Here is a 19701-nt window from a genome sequence, read left to right as displayed (position 1 = left end):
AAATAACACAAAGAACATCTGGTGGAGGTTGCTAGCAATACAAAAGTTCGTGTTTTCATCAAGTAAGCAGGTTAATTTTTGGCAAAGATAGTGAGATAGTCATCACAGCAGAATCTGTGTATGTATGAGCTATCTACACATACTCTTTATCCCATTACAACCCCTCCACACTAACATGTCATTTTCCATCCTTGTGTAGCTGGATCTGATAGAGTCTAACATCGTGTGTCAGAATTAACATACACTACTGCCCATGTTTCACAGACATTAATTCTCCATCAGAGTAACCCCAGACTGAAGTTCAGTGAGCAACTGCTGCAGTGTAGACACTGGTCTAGGAAAGGTCACTCACTATAAGAGGCTGCTGAGTCTTCTTCCCAGGACTTTTAAAAGAGGACAGAGATAGCTGTATTCTGATAGTCTGTAACTTGTCTGAGAAAGGTGAGATTCTTCCCCCTAGATACTGAATGCACCACAGTATTTCCTTGCAGCACATGTGGCTCTTCTGTAATCACAAATTGTAAATGAAAAAGAAAACATATTTTTCCATTGCTTTAATTTTTAATGCTTCCTTTAATGCAATCTTTTAATGCCTTTCATTGCACAATGCAGTTGCACAAGATTTCACTTTAAAAAAATCTTATGAAAATATGGCTCATTTACTCTTTTGCTGCAGAAGTCAGACAGCTCAATCTCACAGTACTGCAGCATATTCTTTGGTTCAACTGTAAGACATTTTATCCCCTGTGCACAGTGAATTCAGCAAGCTTTGTTTACTTAGCTGAATGTTTCTTGACTATCTCAAGGTACTCCTTCACATCATCAGGAGACCCCAAGACAACAGGCACTCTTTGGTGGATATCCTCAGGCACTATATCTAGTACAGCTTGGTGACCAGTTGTAGCTAGGCCCCCAGCCTTCTCAATAACAAAAGCCATAGGATTGCATTCATACAGCAGTCTCAGCTAGAAGACAAAAAAGTCAAAATTGCAGAAGTCAGGCCAGGCAATGCCAAAAAACATTACATGTAAATATATTTGGCATATGATTTTAAACCAATCAATATTCTAAGTACTCTTTATTGCATATAAACATTGATGCAACAATGAAATTGTGTGGATTTTTCTTTTAAAAACACAGTGAATGCTGGATTTTCCCCAATCTGTGTGCTTTCTCCATAGCCCATGTTGGCATTGTGCTATCTACAGAGAGATAAAGCTTGGATGTTAACACACAACTGTTAATGAGGCAGACCCACATACGACTATGCGAAAATAAAAACATGAGCTCTGAGCTTGCCACTAGGTTTCTCTAATGAATAACTGTATCTTATCTGCAACCTGAGGCAATATTTTATGAAGAATTACAAAACAGATCAAAGGTCTTTGCTGAATAAACAGTCCCCTTGTCAGCTTGTAAGTGCGTGATCTTCCCTGACTGACCATTGTCCTGGCAGATGCAGCCAGGCGCAGTTCCTCCAGATGACGTCCTGTTACCACACACAACATGCAGATGTTTTCTCTTCTCCCAGTGGGTCAACTACATTTAGGCTTCTTATAAACTACCTTGTGATAGAAATCTCAGGGTAATGCGGATTCTTTGCTTTGTAACGTTCTACTCAACTGGGGCCAGAACCACCAGTTTTGGCTGATATGGTGCAGGGGAGCCTGTTTGAGCAGCCCACCCCTGGTATGCTCCACAAGCTGGATATGTTTGCAGACAAAGAGAAGTCACTGCAGTTGAAATGGGTGAGTAGCAGCTCTAGAATAGGTGTCTGACAACAGGCTGCTGTCACTTGTGACAGCTTGCAAGGGATGGCCATATCCCCCCCCACAAGAAATACAAGCTACCAAGTTACAGACCACAGGCTCTGTAATCAAAATATTGATCTTGATAGTGAAATGCCTACATAATGCAATATTTTCTATAACCGGGCTTATTGAGGCTTACCTTTCCTTTGGGACTTTTGGAGTTAGCAGGATACAGAAAGATTCCTCCGTACACCAGTGTGCGATGCACATCTGCCACCATGGATCCTACGTACCTCCCACCATACGGTGAACTGCCATCCTACAGAAAAACATTCCAATAAAAGTAACTGCACAGCACACCAGGTCAACCACCCCCACATGCCCCTTTAGCAGTCCTAACATCTTTCATCTCCATATCATGCTTCATTGATAATACTCAAAGTAGTTTTGCAGAGTATGTCAGTATCCTCTTCATTTCCTAACTAGGAAAATCCAAGGAAAAGGAGTGACAGATGACTTCAGCATAGATGAGCAGTAGTACCAAAACTAGAAAATGTATCCCAACTCTCTACTGACTCTAACACTTGGAAAACACTGCATTTCCGGTAGCAAAAAACTCAAGTGCTAGGAATTTATACTAGGGCCTTGTCTTTTCTAGCAGAAAAATAATCAAAGGGCAAAAGAAGTGATCTTTCCTACTTCTTCCAACCATTTTTGCCAGCTTCTGCAATTTTTTTGTTAAGAAAAAGTTAATAGCTGACTTCTGATGTTACTTCTTTATTCTACTCCCTGGACTACATTTTAACATCTACATAAACAACAACTTAAGCCTGGAAAGATAAATGATGAAAACATCAATCTTCTTTCAAAGCAAGATCAGGAAGTCAGGAAGGGACACCAAGACCTGACAAGAGTAGGTGTTCACATATCATTGCCAGTGTAATAACTTCAGTGATGAAATGTGTAAGGCATGAGAACCTTTTATGGGCACCCCTTGGAGCTTTGGGCTTCCTGACACCAGGAAGTAGCACAAACACAAAGCAGGCCTCAAAACTACATTAGATTTTCAAGAGAGAGGCAGTCCTAGGACACAGCTCGTGTTACCAGTGAGCAATGACCCACTGCCATCTCCACGCCGCTCTCCAGCCACTCAGATGTTGCAGTGAGGAAGCAGCAATGCAACACGTGTTAATCAAATTTCTTCATCACCAGACAAGACTTCCTCTCTACTTGTTTACCTAATGCCCAGTTTTGCCTCCAGCACCATTACTCAGATCCTCATTCAGGAAAAAATATTTGAAAAAAGATTCAAAAAAAGAAAAAAAGGAAGAAAGTAAAAAAATGCAGAAGAGGTGCAGTGCAGTATTGGAGAATGCTGAAATATCTGGTTATATCAACTGTTGCTCGCATTAGCAATCATACATCAAGTTATATTTTAAATAGATAGGAAAGGAAAACAAGCTCTGAACAGTTCATGAGAGAATGAGTGATTGATCATAAAGCTGGAAATCATGAACGGTGTTTGTCATCAGAGAGTTTCTCTGAAACAGAATCTTTTACCTCAGGGAATTTCTTCTTTTTGAGATACTCTGTGATGGCAGGATCAAAATATTTAGCATAGCCTTCATTGAGACTGTAGATATTTCCCTTCTTCTTGATTTTCACATCTCTTTCCACCAAAATAAATTCTCCAATTGCCTAACAATAAGAAAGGAAAAATATTTGTTAACATAAATTGCCCATTTATTTGCAAACCAAGACAAAATCCAATAACACGCACAATTTAATAAAAACTTACTACCACAGTCAATTTTTTAAATAATCCACTACCTACAAAAAAGTAGTCTTTGCAGTCTACTTGCAAGGTATTTTGTTTATACATAAAACACAGACAGAGCATGAATCCTGTAATCACACAAGCTTCCTCATACTACCATTCCAGGCATTCTCTATTTTCTACGCCCAAAATATGCTACTTGTAAATTTGTTTATCTCTCCATTATTTTGCTAGACTTAGAACAATATAAGTTTCAGAACTCCTGGGAGTTTGGAAACTGAGAGTGCTGGCTGAACCATGCATAAACATCTTCAAATTGCTGCAGATACTCCAGTTCATTTTTGCTTGGGCTAACAGGAAGCGTGTGACCAAGGGATGGTCTGTTTAGTTTTCTCTAAAGTAAATTTCCAAGTTAGTGCTAACAGTAAATGAAATAACAAGCATGCATACTCAAGGTTAGATCTGTTACTTGAATAAAGTCAAAAATACATGCATCCATTTAAGCTGCTACTAAACAGAGAGTACCAAGTTATATTTCCTGCAGCTTGATCACTGCAGGTCATAAAAATTTAAGACTGGCAGGTGGCACCCTGACTGATCATAAAGAAACAGGCCTCTAAAGCAAACTGCTTTCTGCTGTGATCAACATGACTTTTGTTTTAAAACTCATGGCAAATGCATGCTAGAAGGTCACATCACCCATACACATCACTTACTCTTTTACATATCATGGTGGGATCTCAAAATACAGAAGAAGGTTAAATATTTATGGTCCTCTGGTTTACTAAGGTCCTAGCATTAAGGAAAAGACAAATAAGACTTAAAGGGTATTTTGTACTGCAGAAAACTGCTTATTTTAAATATCACATGATTGCACATGCTGTGTATTTACTCTGCTGACTCGGCTGTCTTCCTGTTGTTCAGTCACACATGGCACCTCTGCATCAGGCAGGTGGAATGCAAGCCTCTTGACTTTATTGCTGGTGGGTTATAAGTACAAGCACATTTGTACTTAATTCCTTCATGCTACCTTGAAAACTGCTCCTTTGGTTGATTGTCCTGGGGACAGACAGTTCTTATAGACAGTAGCTGGCAATCCCTAATACAGAAACAAAGAAAGAGAAGATATTCTCACCGGATCCAGCATGAAACAGTTGACACCTCCAGCAGCAGTTGCCAGTACCAGCATGGTGGCACTCCCATAGAGTGCATAACCAGCTGCCACGAGATTGCGTCCAGGCTGCAAAGCATCTTTTCCAGAAGGTTCATTAGGGGACACCTAGAACAAGAAAGAGTATAGTCAATTTTATTTCATGCCTACTGCTGGTACGTGACAGGCCTCTGGGATAGGGACAGTCTTCTGCTCCATAAAAATGCCATGTGGTGGCACAAATGTTTCCATGATCCTCAACTAAGATTCCTATTGGATGCACTAATACAAATTATACATAGGATACAAACACATTGATCTAGAAGTGCACTTCTAACTAAGCCTAGCAGGAATGCAGGAAGCAGGAAAGGATTAAGGAGATAATAAAGAGCACGTCCTTGTAGGTGATGATGAACACAGCTCAGAGGAAAACTCAGAGGCACAGTTGAAAAGAAATGAAACATGACTCACAGAGTTCAAAGTTGATCAAAAATACTTGGGATTTTTTTTTGTTTTCTTTTGCTTCACACAAAAATGAATTTGAAAATAGCTACTTTGGGATATATGACGACATGCAAAAGACAATTAAAATGGACAGTTGGGTGCGTTTTATCTGATTTGCTTTTTCCACTGTGTTGTGACCTGTAAGTCTGGTATTTCAACCTCCTTCAGACAGCGTTTCTGCCTTTCAAAGTGAATTAGACACTTCAAATGCATATGACACGTTTCAACTCTGGTTTGTTTTTGAAGCCTGTCCTCAGGCCAACAGAACTATTAGCACTGAGAACAAGAAAACCTGAAAGCACATTCCCCAAGTAGATGACAACCACGTGCTATTTTGCCTCAACACAAATATTCATGAAACTTAAGACATGATCTTTTCCAAGGGGTAATTTCATTAGCTGGCTAATTAAATATTAGCTAGGCTTCCATGTACACATAGGTTCTTCTTCTAAGAGACTAATTCAAATTCAAATCCATGTGTCTGTGAAATACTAGATCTAACTTTAAGCTGGCCCTGAGTCTCTTTCACAAACAAGTTTAGCTAGATTTTATTGTCTTCCCATGTAATTTTATTTCACCAAAAGCCACACAATAATAGTTTTCCCTATCCTACATGAAAGAATTTTACCTTTTTATAAATTGCAAAGATGGTCCCAATGGAAACAAGACAGTCAATGTTCGACGAACCATCTAGAGGGTCTATGCAGACTATGTATTTACCCTAAAAAACACAAGAAAAGAGAACTAGATTAGTGACAGTATTTATCCACTTCCTCCAAATAAAAACATTTCTGTAGGTAAATTTTCTCAGAGACTTACACAGCAATATAAGCTAAAACACCTTTATCGATTATGAAGGAACGGAATTCAAATGTCAGCAATTCTTTGGCCCAATTACAACTGTGGTTTGTGCCAAACCAGAGGAGAAGCTGAGAAATCTTTAAAGTACATCGCAGGTGATAACACAGGAAAAGTGAAGTTTTCTCATACACTTTTTAATGTGAGGGAAAAAAGGGGAATACTTTTATTGGTTTAGTTTCATCTCTGTAATTGAAGTCAATCCTCTCATATCCACCATCTAGGTTAGGCTGTACTTTCTCTTTGGTTACAAAATGTATTTCTGAATAGTAAGGAGAAAAAACAAAATGAAGATCAGCCTTTTTCATGTAGAGCTAAAAACCATATTTTACCTCTACCTATAGAGGTACTAAAAAGCTCTTTAATAGCTGCCATGCCTAAACTATAAATTTTCCTTTATCTGTGCTCTGAAATGGTCAGGTACTACTTTAGACAGACTGATCTTACCCTGGGTTTTGGGGGATCAAAAATAAATCTCTACCGTATTGCTGGATTAAGGAATCCAGTAGGATTCTTTAATACAGGAAATTGACAGTACAGAGGAAAAGCTGATTTAACTGTACCTTTTAAATATTTTGTTCCCCCATCATTTTATTCATAGTTGTCTTAATAATAGTGTGTAACAACAGTGTTCATTTGTTTCTCATTGGATTTTATCCTGCATGTCAGAAACTTAAATTTAAGTTCAGCAATGCTCTACTCTGCAAGTAGGAATTCCTGGTATGCATTGATAAAAACAGTGTATTGGCTCACATTTAGTTTAGAAAAGCATTAATGCTTAGAGTCCCTCAGTGATCTTTGAGGATATTTGTTCAGATCTAAGGAAATCCAACGCCTAGAAAATAAATTTTGAAGATTTTTCGACAGGGAGAGAAAGAACTGCTTAAAAAAAGCAAACTTCATTATACTTCGTAAATTATGTTTTTGCTGTTTGTTTTGACTAAATTTTTACTCAGGTTTTTACATGATCAGAATATTAGCTGGGAAATAGGAACTATCCCACAACAAGCGCATGCAGGCTTGTGAATATAATGAATAATAAATGTAAAAAATGCTTTTTTTCCCATTGATGCTAAGTCTTTCACAGGCTTCCAGGAGAATTTTCATAAATTAAAGACCTCGAGATTTGACCTGCAGAGAACAGCTCATCAGGGTCCCACTTCAAAAGGGCCTGACTGACTCAGAGCATAGTTCCAGAGATCAGATGGGCATGAATGAAATGCTTTCCCCACAATAAGAAAAAGGTGGAAGAAAAAGAAGATGGGGAGGAACAACACCTAAAAAACAAATAAAACCAAGAAACATCAGTCCATAGAGCAGAAATGACAGAAAGAACCAATGTTGACTCACACTCTCTCCACCCATCACCTCCACCTTCATTTGCCAGTTTAGGAAAGTACCTGTTTTCTGAAACTTTTAGTTCAGTTTTACCTCTTTAGATGTGTGTACACCTGTACAGGCCGATCTGAAATCAAACAGGGAGAACTTTTAAAGTTACTAACCTGTTTTTCAGTTTCCACTATCACAGCATCTTTGTTTTCTTCGGACACAATAACACATGCACTGAAGGATGACTTGAGCATGTTAATCACCAGGTCATTGGAAAGAATATCCAGCTTTTTTACTTGATCTCCAGTCACATTGGTAGACCCAGCAATTCCATAGCTAGAGCAATTACAAGAGAGAGCATTTCATGAGAACAGACCACTGCATCTCCTAAAGGGTTCTGTTTGTTACACCTGAAAAACCTCCTGTAAACATCCTGCACTTTCAAACGACATGGCAGCTCTCTAAACCTGTTTTATATTTACTGGCCAGTGAATTCTTGCTGAGACATGTTATCATTAGCTGTGTTTGCATTTCTAGAAGTTGCTGAGAAATACAAAACAAGGAATTGTATTTCAATAGTTTGTAAATATAGTTAAACACAGCCAGACCAGACTGTGAAGGCTGAGTTACAACTGTGCTTTTTAATGAGCATTTAAGACCTACATATTATTCCTGAATTCTAGGCTCTGCATACCCTAAAAGCTAGGAATTCATTTGAATATTTTATGTTTTAAAAGCATATGAATATATATACTTTAAAAATATGAATATATATGTGAACCTGACCACACTAGTTATGCTATATCCTCTGTACACAATACACTCCTGATGAGCAATATGATGTGGAAATTGCAGGAGAAAAAGTCTGTTCACAGATAAATCAACCTAATAATAATTTAATGTTTTCAGTTTTGATTTGAAGTAGTAAATGTCTCCTTGGGAAAAGAACTGAGAAACACAAATAAGAAATGCAAATAAAATGCTGCAAGCTAATCAGAATCAAACCATCTGGCATACGGAAATATCAGGAGACCTTATGTTAGGTGATTACGTAAGCACGTAAAACAGAGAAAGGGGAAATTTAGCTCTTTGAAGGGGAAAACAATAGCCAGCTCAGCACACATTCAGATGACTCTTAGGCCTTTCAGCTACAGTTCATTGATTAGGCTGAACACTGGTATTTCAGGTTTTATGTAATAACACTGAACACAGTACTTTAGCAATGCATTTCTTCAGTTTTATGCATGAGACAAAGACCTGGCATAACTCTGTGTCTTTCTCTTCCTCTGCTACAGTGACTTGAATATTTTTCTGCCACTGTGAAAGTGCTTTTAGAAAAGAAGTACATGGAACACCGTGCTTATGAGTGGAGGCACAGCATCAGAACAGATCCTGTAGCTCATCTTTTGGGGACTCCTGGGAGGAGGAGATGTATCAGGCGTGGAACCTGCAGCTGGGAAGGGTCTGCATGTCTTACACAGCTGTTCTGCGCCTCACATGCTGAGCAGCACTAGGCACATAGTTGAGTCTCAGGATGCTCCAAAGAAATGGATTGCAGTCATCCCTACTTGCTCACATTCCCTGACAGCAAAGAAAAATCTCACCACTGCTTATAAAATGCAGTTGGCACAGCAGGAGACGTAGTGTTCAAGGAGGCTTATGAGTCCAAACCCTGCTACCCCAGCACTGATGGAGAGTTGAACCCACTGTGCAGGGGATCATAAGGCACGTCTATGGGCACAGATACCAAACCTGAGGGCAGCTGCCAACAGACACACATGTAGAACACTAAAGGAATAGGGCCCTAAGCTTACAAATCAGATTAGAGCTGGGACACCCTGGTCTCTGTTGATAGATACAGGAGGCATATGAAAGGACTAGCACATCACAATCAAAAATTACCGCAGTTACATGCAGTCTGAAGTCAAAACAGAAAAATAGCTCAAACATACATAAGGAGGATTTTTGCCTTTTTTCTTAATATATTTTCCTCTGCATAGCTTGTAGAGGCAAGTTCATTTTCTCTTTACAGCATTTTCGATTAAGTAATGAAGTAGTCCACGTCTAAAGCCTTGACCAGCACACAACTGGGCATATGAAGAAACTTAGTAATTTACTTAGTAAGTAAAATACTTATGAGGATTAGTTACCTACAAGTAGTTTCAGGTATTTCACATTTCAAGAGTTCCAAATTCCTTCTGATGTATCTCCGGAACAACATCCTTCTGACTGGCTGATTACAGACACTACCATTGCTAACCAGTGCACTTTCTAAAAGTGTTCGATATCAAAAATTTCATAAAGAACGTCTAGTTGCTATGATGCACTATGGAAAAAAAAAACACTCTGAATTTGATTTGACACCTCAAAGGATAAAATGATGCTTTGATATTAAGCAATATTCAATGAGCAATAATTCCGTCTTATTTTGCTAGGCTTTGTCTTTCAGTATATTTGGTCTTATGGCTTCAGGCACCTGCACCTGCTGAAAGTATTAACTAAGTTATAATATCAGCAGACATTTCTCAAAGACTAGGCACCTTACACTGTTGAAAAGTCATAGGACCTGTGTCACTTGAAAAAAATCAAGAAACCAAGATACTAAAGGAGTTACCTCCACCTATGTGCAAGAGGATGGGTTGATGCAACCCTACTCACAGGCTTTTCTGGTGAAAGAAATACCCATTCCCATCCTCATGCCGATACCCACCACCCCGGAGGCAGCAGGATGCCCTGGACCCGCGGGGATGCGGAAAGGCGGGGGGCACATCCTGGGACTCACAGGTTGGCAATGCCCGCTTTGCGGACAGCGGTGGAGATGGCTTTGATGGCCGTGCAGAGCGAGTTGAGGAGCTGCGTGAACTCCCCGGTGCCCTTCGCCCGCCTGCCTTCCTCCATCACGAAGCGGGTCATGGTGATGACATTGGTGTCGAAGGTGGAGCGCTCCGTCATGGTGGCGGCGGTGCGAGTGCGGCCGCTGCCGCCAGCACCGACGCTTGCCTCGGCGGGGCGGGGCGGGCTGGGGCGGGAGGGGCGGGACGCGCCCGGCCCCGCCACCGCCGGGGCTGACCGTGAGCAAGGCGATCCCACCCCTCCCTCCCACCGACGTTCTGAAATACCCGCCGCGGGGAATCCCCGCCGGACTTTTTTTTTTAACCAGATCTTGTCTCATACATTGTGCGGGCAAAAGCGAGGGAAGGATGCTCGGGGCACTCATGTGAAGTTACGGCACGGACTCGATCGAGACACGGGTGCCAGTAGTTCTGTTCTAGTGGTCGCGCTTCAATGCTAACGGTCCTGAAATTGTGCCCCAAAATTCATAAGTCAGTTTGGTTTCACCACTTGATTGCAACACTGTGTGTGTGATTGTAGATTATAGCGAACTGCACACAACCTACAGAGCAATGTCAGCATCTTCTGCTGTGCAGGAATGCTCTCATCCTGACTCTTCAGTGCAGGAAAACCACATATTCAGTGACAGATTCCATCAAGTATTAACTTACTCAGTTTAGAGAGGTCATGTTAACCCCACCTGACCCAGCCTTATCCAACACCATAAAAAAGCTGCAAGGAAAAAGCCCCTGGCAGCTGGACCCAATGAGACTTTTATAACAACTCAGAAACTAGAAAGACATAGGCTGAGTCCCACTTCAAAAGCTAGAAGTTAAAGCACCTCACACAAATACTGCTGCAAGGGAATGTAGATCCTCCTGAATCTCATTTCTTTTGGTTCTAGCCTTCTGATTTTGCAGCAAAATCAAGCAATATGTTTTGCTGCTTATATTTGATCAGAAAAATCCAAGCACTAGTAAAGGAAACCAGGTTTGTCCAACACCTGACCCTAGATACACCCTTTTACACAATAATTTGAAAAACACAAACCAGAATACGAGTGTACTACTCACATTTTCTTGTACTAGCTATTGTTTTATATTCATATTATCTAAGAAGATGAATGTTAAAAAAATATTTTTCAATACAATACATTCATGAGTTGAATAAGCACAGACTCAAATTCTAAGTTGAAACCACAAATTGAAATAATTCCAAATGGTGTCAAACACAGGGCAAAAGTCTTTTATAAGATGCACATCTTTGCATATTTGTACATTCTATCTTCATGCAAAGTACATTGCGTATCTATGCATTAAATACTTGGAAGGCATGCATAAATGTCTTCTCCTAAAAGTGTAAACAACTTTGGCCTAATTTGCCCATGCCCAGTATTACAGACACTCCTGAAGATGTTAGATATGAGTAGTAGTGCTCTTCTGAACAAGATATTTTAGTCTTTGGCAAGTGGTCAACAGCCCAGTATCATAAAAATTTTCTTTTAGAGGCAGGTGGGCTTGGGAAAATTTACTAAACATGGAAGTTACCTCATTCTTTAAGGGTAAGCAATGTTTTACAACCATCTAGAGCAGCTATTGCAATCTCAGTAGTAAAGAACAGCAAATAGCAAAGACCAAATCAAATTTTGGATGAGTGCACTGAAGCTGGGCAGCAGCAGGGGGGACAGAATAACCTGGGGATATATGACTTACAGTAACAAACCATCAAGTCTCTGATTAGGGACAATTTGCCTTAAATATGGAGACTAACAAACACAACAGTAATCTGCAGAAAGAGCTGTACTTCAGTATAAAATAGTCAAGATCAGTTCAAAATTTACCTAAGGTTTTGGTATCTATGCCTGAGGATAACTAACATCTTCTATCTTACAGGGAAGATATACTGTCCTTGAGTTGATGATGAGATTTTATCTCTGAACTCTTGGGGTTTGTGAGATGAGTGGGAGATGAGTTTTACTCCTCCATTCCCACTATGGAAGACAGGTAGAAAGAAGTGTTGTGAACTGAAATTGCAATCATTTGAAAGGTTAGTGGTTTCATACAAGTCCATCCAAATGTGCATTTTCTATTGCGGAGAAGGAGAATTATTTTCAGTGTATTTAGCATGTCCTTAATCTTCTGTATTTGAGGCAACTCAATAGAAGATTGAGATTAATCCTCCTCCACACTCCTGGCCTTAGAATGTATGCATCCATTGGTCATTTCTGGGATTCCACTCTTAGTATAGAAAGCTGACATGACATTAATTATTTAATATCAAATAGTTGAGGGTAGATAAGCCATGTAGCCCTATGGAAATCATGCTGTTTGGTAACTATAAAATTAAGATTAAAAGATTAAAAAGTAGGCTTTGCATGTTGTGAACCTTTGGCTTTAGAAAACAGTAGTTAAACATTTCTTGAAAATGAATCTGTGGATTTGAGAAGGTCAGTTAGTACTGGTTGATTAAACATTGCTGAAACAGCTCACTTCTATACAGAAGAAAACAGGGACTTGTTTGCGCACAGATGACGTCAAGTAGACATGGTTCACAGCAGTTTTAGAACTCTAGATTACAAATCCATGTAACTACTTTGAAACAAACTTTTCTCCCAGCACACAGAATCCCAGTTGCGTAATTATCGTGAAAATAGGACAAACACCGATGAGAAATCCTCCATTATAAAGGTTGCCTCTTGTAGGTTCAAATGCCAGACAAAAAGACAATAGGAGTGAAACCCCTTCACAAACAACATTTTTTTCCCCTGAAGTAAGAGCATCCATGTGGGAAAACCAGCTTTAGATTCCACCTTTGCTGAAGAACTTTCTTTGTGCAGGAGTGTCACAACTGCAGAAGTTTTGTGCTGGTTGGGTGGACAGAAGGTAAGATCAGGCAAGTAAAAAGGAAATTATTTGCAAGGCAATGTCATTCCACCAGTGCAGGTGCCATGATGATTAGGGCTGGAGCAGCTTCAAGGGCGTGAATGAGGCAGATCCTGCCTGCTGCAAGAGATGGATCAAGGTGAAAAGGGCACATATGAAGATTTCTAGACGTACAATCAATCTTTTGCCTTGTTTGTTTCAGAAAGTGCTTAATTTTGCCTATGTGAATTTCCTGTGTGAAAAAGGGTCCACACACAGTCAATAAACTGGAACATTGATTTACAACTGTGATAGCAAAGTACCACTCTGGACACAGGTGAAATATAACAAGTGTCATAAACTGATGTTTAAACATAGGTAATTATGAGTACAAATTGGTTAAAAGGTAATTTCTTTGTGTAGTAAATGTAAAAGGGGCTTCATTTGATTTTATGCATTATAGTACTATAAGCGATTAAGAAGTAGAGATGAACTATAAGGTTGATTTTAATGAATGTGAAGGGATTTTTCCCGTGCCTTGTGCCCTCTTGTGGGAACACTGTCAGCATTTCAGTGTGAGACCAGATCATGTGAGAGTATCTTTGCAGTTTTCTGGAGGGGAACAAAGCACTTAATGTACAGGCAGTAGGTCCTGGAAATAAAGTCTATATACCTCTGAAATACAGATATTGAACCATAAGTTTTATATCTCTCTATTTTTTACTCATGTACAAGATTCTACCAGGCAAGTAAAACAAGATATTAAATATAAGTTATTGCATTTGCTATGACTTCTCATCTTGTAAAATGTATAAACTAAAAGTATTTTAATTAATCACACGAAGTCTGTGTAAAGAAAAAATAAATTTAACCCCCACAAAAAACCAACAGCAACAAAACCAAAGCAAACCACAAACAAACAACAACAACAACAACAACAACAACAACAAATCAAGAACAAAAAAAAACCAAACAGAAAGAACCCCCAAAACCACAGTTCAAACCAGATAGAGATTTCAGTGCTGAGAGATAAGACTTCAAAACTAAGCTAAGAAGGTAATTAAAGTGGACTTATAATTATAGAGTTATAACAGTTCCCTTCGTGGAAATAAATAACTTCTGTCAATACCGAATGACATGTCATGATTACATGACACAATTTGTCAATGTAATAATCAACTAGAAAAACAAAAATATTTGTTTAAAATTTAAGCTGTAAACCTGCAAAATTCAAGGTTGATGGAGGAAAAACACTTCATATAAACGGTCAAACTCCATTATCAATCCCTAATCATAGGTTAGATTACTGGGAGACATTTTCCATTCATGTCCTTGCACATTTATTTGCTGCATTACGTAAATATTTATATTGTAGTATTTCCAAGTATAATCTGTCTAGGCTTTTCAGATCCTGTTCTTCTGGAAGCATTACATGGACAGTGTTACAGAGCTTCAGAGGTTCAACTCATCAGTTTTTAGCTATGGTAATTTTAACTGTACATGATTCAATTCAGAATTTCTAGATAATCTGTGTTAATCAGCATAACTAAAACTGTTTTCCTACATAAAGGTCCAGAAGACTGGTTGGCTTTTCCAGGTTTATTGACAGTGTGAGAGGGATCAGATCTGAACACTTCTAGTAGTGATATACATACTATGAAGAATGATGCAGAAATGCAACATAATATCTGCAAAAAACCTCCTTTTGTGTAAGCAATGAAAAACATGGGCAAAAAAGGAATGAGTGATGGTTTAGATGGTCATTCCCTGTTCTTCTCTATCATAGATATTCTGTTCCATGCCTGAAGTACAGTCAATAAATCTATTTAAAATTACTGATAACTATTACATTTTAAAAATTCATTTTATCCATTGTTTGCATAGTTTGCCACAGCTTCTGAATCCTGAATAAGAATTAGCTAATCCTTATAATCATGTTGTGATGTAGGGAGGCTGGTAAGGAAAATCAAAGGAAAAACTTTATCCTGTGCCACAGAGAAAAATTGTGACTTCATGAAAGCTGACTAGTTACTTTGGGAATTCACTCTGTCTGAGAAAAAATGAAGGGAAAAGGGATTGTGATGTATTTAACTCAAATATACAAGAATTGTATTTGCGTGTATTTTCTTTTGCTCTACGAACTTGATATTTCTTTGGTGATACAACTGTGAACAGTATAGAAGAAAGTGGAGAAGGGACATACCAAGCACATACAGGGCCAGATCTGGAGAACTGAAAAGAAAGTTGAGCACATACAGCTAGGACATTACTGCAAGTTGGTATGACTTTAAAAACAGGGGTGATAGGTGGGTAGCAAGAATACTTTAGGTTGCCTAAGAGTCCATTATATTGTGATAGGATTAATAAATAGTAGCTCAAAATCCTCTTACATTAACTAGTTATTAGGATACTATAATATCCAGTTCTAAAGTCAGATGTTATCTTAAAAACTTGCCATCATTGCTGCAAATAGTCTTTCCTTACTGATGGCAGTAGTAGCAAAATAATTTCCTTTGACAATGAGAGTATCAAATACACATGGCCATTTTGTGCTTTCTGTGTACCGCCTTTAGCACGTGAGGGATCTAGTCCACAACTGAGTCTTGTACGTGACAGTGCAATACAGAAAAGGCAGTCAACACTCTTGTTTGAGATGCACACTGAGCAACTTTGTCTTGACATTTGTAGTGGTTTTGGGTATATGCTTTTATTTTCATCAAATGGTCTATTGTAAAATCAAATTCACCCATTCATGAGCGCATGTACAAGTTTAAATGAAAAGCATAATTTTTAAGACCGCTCAAGATAAAATTTCATGACTCACACACATGTGGAATGTTGCATAGGCTAAACTCCCGCCCTTGCCTTGCATGGTCCCGGTGCCAGTTCATCACACGACACAAGGCTGATACCCAAAACACAGTATGTGTCAAGACTGGAAGAACTCAATCAATAGATGGCAATGTCAGAATCAGGCTTTTGATCATCAAAAAAAAAAAAAAGCATTTGCTCAAATTCCAGCATCCAGGCATACCAGTTCCCACTTGATTTTAGAATGTAGGTGTGAGAGCTGAGGGGCATATGCACCCCGGGCTCATCTCCTGCACACAGCAGGTAGGGGTGCTGCTTAGAAGAAGGTATGAGCCTGGCCTGCACACTTTCCCTTTCTACTGCTTCCTTACATACGTGGACTAGCACTTCTAGGAGGTGCACCCCTGTTGCTGTAGCCCAGCTATATTTGCGATCAAGAACTTAATAGAAAACCAAAACTTAAAACACTAGCGCATTGCAAGATATGGCTCCGCCATCCTAGGATCCTGTTACATCATTAAGTAAAGGTATCTCTTCCTGTAAATCTGATGAAAACAGCATGAACACAGAGAAAAGGCAACAAGGATACCAAGGATATGGCTGAATAAGGACTTTTTTAGTGTGACTCAGAGGAAATCACACAATCACAGGACAGGTCGGGTTGGAAGGAACCGCAGTGGGTCATGTGATGCAAGCACATGTGATGCTCAAGCAGGGTTATCACAGAGCACATGGCGCAGGATTGTGTCGAGATGTCCTGAATATCCCCACTGAAAGAGACTCCACAACCTCTCAGGGCACTCATCATAAAATGGATTCAGAAAAAAAGAAGAAATCAGGTGTTCTGTCATAGACACTTCATTTCGGAGCAAGTCACTTGGCTTATTTTCGGCTTGCCCTAGGCAAAGAGACTGTGCAGTTCCAAGGCTCTGCCATCAGATGGCAATGCTTATTTAGGCCGAGCTACTGCAGAACCAGCGCCTGGCAGCTCTCCGGGGGCAGGAGAGGAGTGTGAGCAGCTGTGGCCAGCTTCATGTGTCTCTCCCCTGGACAGAGGAAGTGAAGCTCTTAGCACTGATAGTGACCAAGTAAACGGAGGGGAACCGGAATGTCGGCTCTCCGTCTACACCAGAAGACAAGAGACTGCCGCTGTATTTCAACCCTACTGCTAATACAAAATCATAATTTAAATCCTACTGGAAATGTGCATTCATTATCTCGAGGTCTCTGCTTGTGCTCACTGAATACTTCACGCACCCATCTCTGCGTCAGTCGTCCCAGTCTGGTTGCTTTCAGACAGTTTCCAGTGGTTCACCAGTACATGACTAGACCTTCTGCCTTTTACATCCTTACGTACTGCTGGTGGTAATGGCTGTGATTTTTATTTTTAGTACAGTAGTTGTTTAGGATGGAGGGCATGATTTCATGGAAGTAATTATTGGCAGTGTACAGAAAGAGAAAAAAAACCCAGTCTTTTCCCTACATAGTCCACAGTCTGAGAAGAAGAGAAAACAGAAAAAAAAACGTCATTTAAAAGATGCCCCTGGTTTTACAGATGAGCTGCTGCCATTTAAAAAATTACTATCAGTTTTTCACTTTTTCCTCTTTGCTTGGTGCAGTCTAATGTTGACCTGTGAATGGTATTTTGCTAATATATGCTGAATATATCACCTTAAGGAGAGAAAAAACTAAAAAAAATAAATACTAGTTTTGGGGTGAAATGAAAAATAACCAACCAGAATTACATACATTGAGTCAAAAAAATAAATTTCAATGCTCAAATTGTGTGAGACTGCCAAGTAACATATTCCTAATTCTTCCAGCTTAAATAAACAGAAACCAGACAACTGTCCCTGTACATTCAGTGCTTCCTTCTGTTTGCAAACCCAGGTTGTATATTTGGTCATTTGCAGGCTGAATACCAAAACCAATTAAGGACACCCCATGTGGGTTTTGTGACATGAAATCCTTATGAGACAGAAGGAATCAAAACATCCTGCCCTCATCTTCTACCATGTCTTAATTGCAAAGAATGAGCAAGTACTGTCAAACTCTAGGCACAGCTGGAAATTGATTGAGTTAATTTTCATAGGGGGAAGAAGATGTCTTTTTTTATCATGACTAATAGGATTTCTCTTTCATGACATAAATACAGGCCTTGGTAGGGCATTATACATGTATTTTATTCATTACAGATGTAATAGCTGCACAGTGGTCAAGGTGAACTAGATGGCCTAGAGCAGAGGTCTCTAAATATTTTTGTCATTGTGCACCCATGTAAGTGAAAAGTTCTTGAGTGCACTCCAATATATGTATGCTTATTTATAAATTATATACATCTAATACTGTACTGATGTTAGACACAGTAATATACACAAAATAGAAATGAAAAATTATGACATAAACAACATTTCAAAATTCTACTTTATTTAATTTTATTTATTTAATTATTTATTGATAGAAATATGCTTTCTTCCTGCACCACAGCGTCTTGTCTTGTGTACCCTGTGGGGTGCAGGAATGGGAGATGACTGCTCTACAGACAAAATCTATGAGGTCTAATATCCATTGTCACATATCCAGCCAAAAAGATACTTCTGTTCTGACTTACACAGGATATGGCATGTCCTTCCATATCCATTTAGCTTTTATGCATGTGGACGTCTGCAAGCAAAGGTGCTCATAGGTGAAAAGGACTTAAAGAGCTATGTCAAGATTAACACCTACAGATTAATAAGACCTTGGGATCTCACAGAGCAGACAGAACAGGTTTTGAGAGATAAAAAGATGCATGTGGTTGCTTGTTTATGAAGTATTTGAGCATTAAACCAGTTTCATGCAAGTGTATTCTAATGGCATTTTGGGAAATACTTCCATTTGAAATGTAATGGAGAAGTGCTTTCAGAAACAAAAGAATTAAATCGTTAAAAAAATTAGTATGAGATTAAATCATATAAAAATCAGATATTGAGAAGGGAAAAAATGAGAAGGGGAGGACAGGCAAACAAGGGAACCAAAACAGAAGAAAAATATTATTGCACTACTTTAGAACAGAAACCACAGCAACTTATGAAAGACATTAACAACAGCTGTGAAAATGTCATGGCAGAGTAGCCCAGCTGTAGCTGAATGCTAAGACTGTCTTTTAAAACATTTTATTGCAATCCTACACAGGAACTTCATTTCCCCTGATTTTTATGTTGCAACTTTATGTAATACAATCTTCAGTTCCTAAAACTTGAAAACATTCAAATTTAATCATAATTTATCAAGGTATGCTATATTATTGCCCAAGTAATATCAGGATAATATTAAAGTATTACAAAGGCAATATTATTGCATAATTAGAATTTTAAAATACATCTTAGAAACCACTGAGACATTCTTACTGTTTGACTTTTTCAAACAGAAATGATTGGTTATGCTAATTTAAGAAGTCCCTGCCATTCCTCCCATTTTTGTCACGTAGAAATGGCCTTCCATAGGAAATGTATCCCTGGGATCAAATTCTAATTGATGTACCAAACTCCTTATGAAGATGTTTCAGTCAGGAGTTTCAGCATTCGACGCAAAAGACCTTGAGCTCCCAGTCCTGTTTCCACTCAGGCAGATCTGTTAATGCATTGACTCCTGGGAGGCCCCCATCTTAAGACAGCTGTGAGATACCTGCTCCCACCTCTCACAGCATCGCATGGTCTGGTCACATAAACCTAGCTGAACAATTAGAACTGCTGTGAGACAGAACAGTACCCCCATGTCAGATTTAATAGTCTGAAAGCTTTTCAACTACAAACCTAGGGCTACTCAAGCTTTTGAGGAATAACTCCA

The 19701-nt window shown here is 39.1% G+C and overlaps 1 protein-coding gene across 1 annotated transcript; it reads right to left on the bottom strand.

Annotated features, from left to right (window-relative positions):
* Positions 1 to 559: 559 nt before the first annotated feature.
* On the bottom strand, positions 560 to 10364 carry LOC115915229 (fructose-1,6-bisphosphatase 1-like). The gene is made up of 7 exons (XM_030968470.1): positions 10152 to 10364; positions 7543 to 7705; positions 5811 to 5903; positions 4664 to 4807; positions 3312 to 3449; positions 1951 to 2070; positions 560 to 965 (listed from the first exon to the last, which is right to left on the bottom strand). The coding sequence occupies exons 1-7, from the start codon at positions 10319 to 10321 to the stop codon at positions 774 to 776; spliced, it is 1020 nt and encodes a 339-aa protein (XP_030824330.1). The 5' UTR covers positions 10322 to 10364; the 3' UTR covers positions 560 to 773.
* Positions 10365 to 19701: the final 9337 nt, after the last annotated feature.

The sequence above is a fragment of the Camarhynchus parvulus genome, chromosome Z, assembly GCF_901933205.1.
Source record: "Camarhynchus parvulus chromosome Z, STF_HiC, whole genome shotgun sequence".
Classification (NCBI taxonomy): Eukaryota; Metazoa; Chordata; class Aves; order Passeriformes; family Thraupidae; genus Camarhynchus; species Camarhynchus parvulus.
Note: the sequence above shows the minus strand (reverse complement) of the source record. Positions and strands in the feature narration are given on the sequence as shown.

Excerpts from the sequence above, each read along its gene's own strand:
- LOC115915229 (XM_030968470.1), bottom strand. The coding sequence starts at position 10,321 with ATGACGGAGCGCTCCACCTTCGACACCAATGTCATCACCATGACCCGC. Across the intron at positions 3,450-4,663 it reads ACTGTTTCATGCTGGATCCG|GCAATTGGAGAATTTATTTT; the intron begins GTGAGAATATCT and ends TCTTATTGTTAG. Across the intron at positions 2,071-3,311 it reads AAAAGAAGAAATTCCCTGAG|GATGGCAGTTCACCGTATGG; the intron begins GTAAAAGATTCT and ends GTTTTTCTGTAG.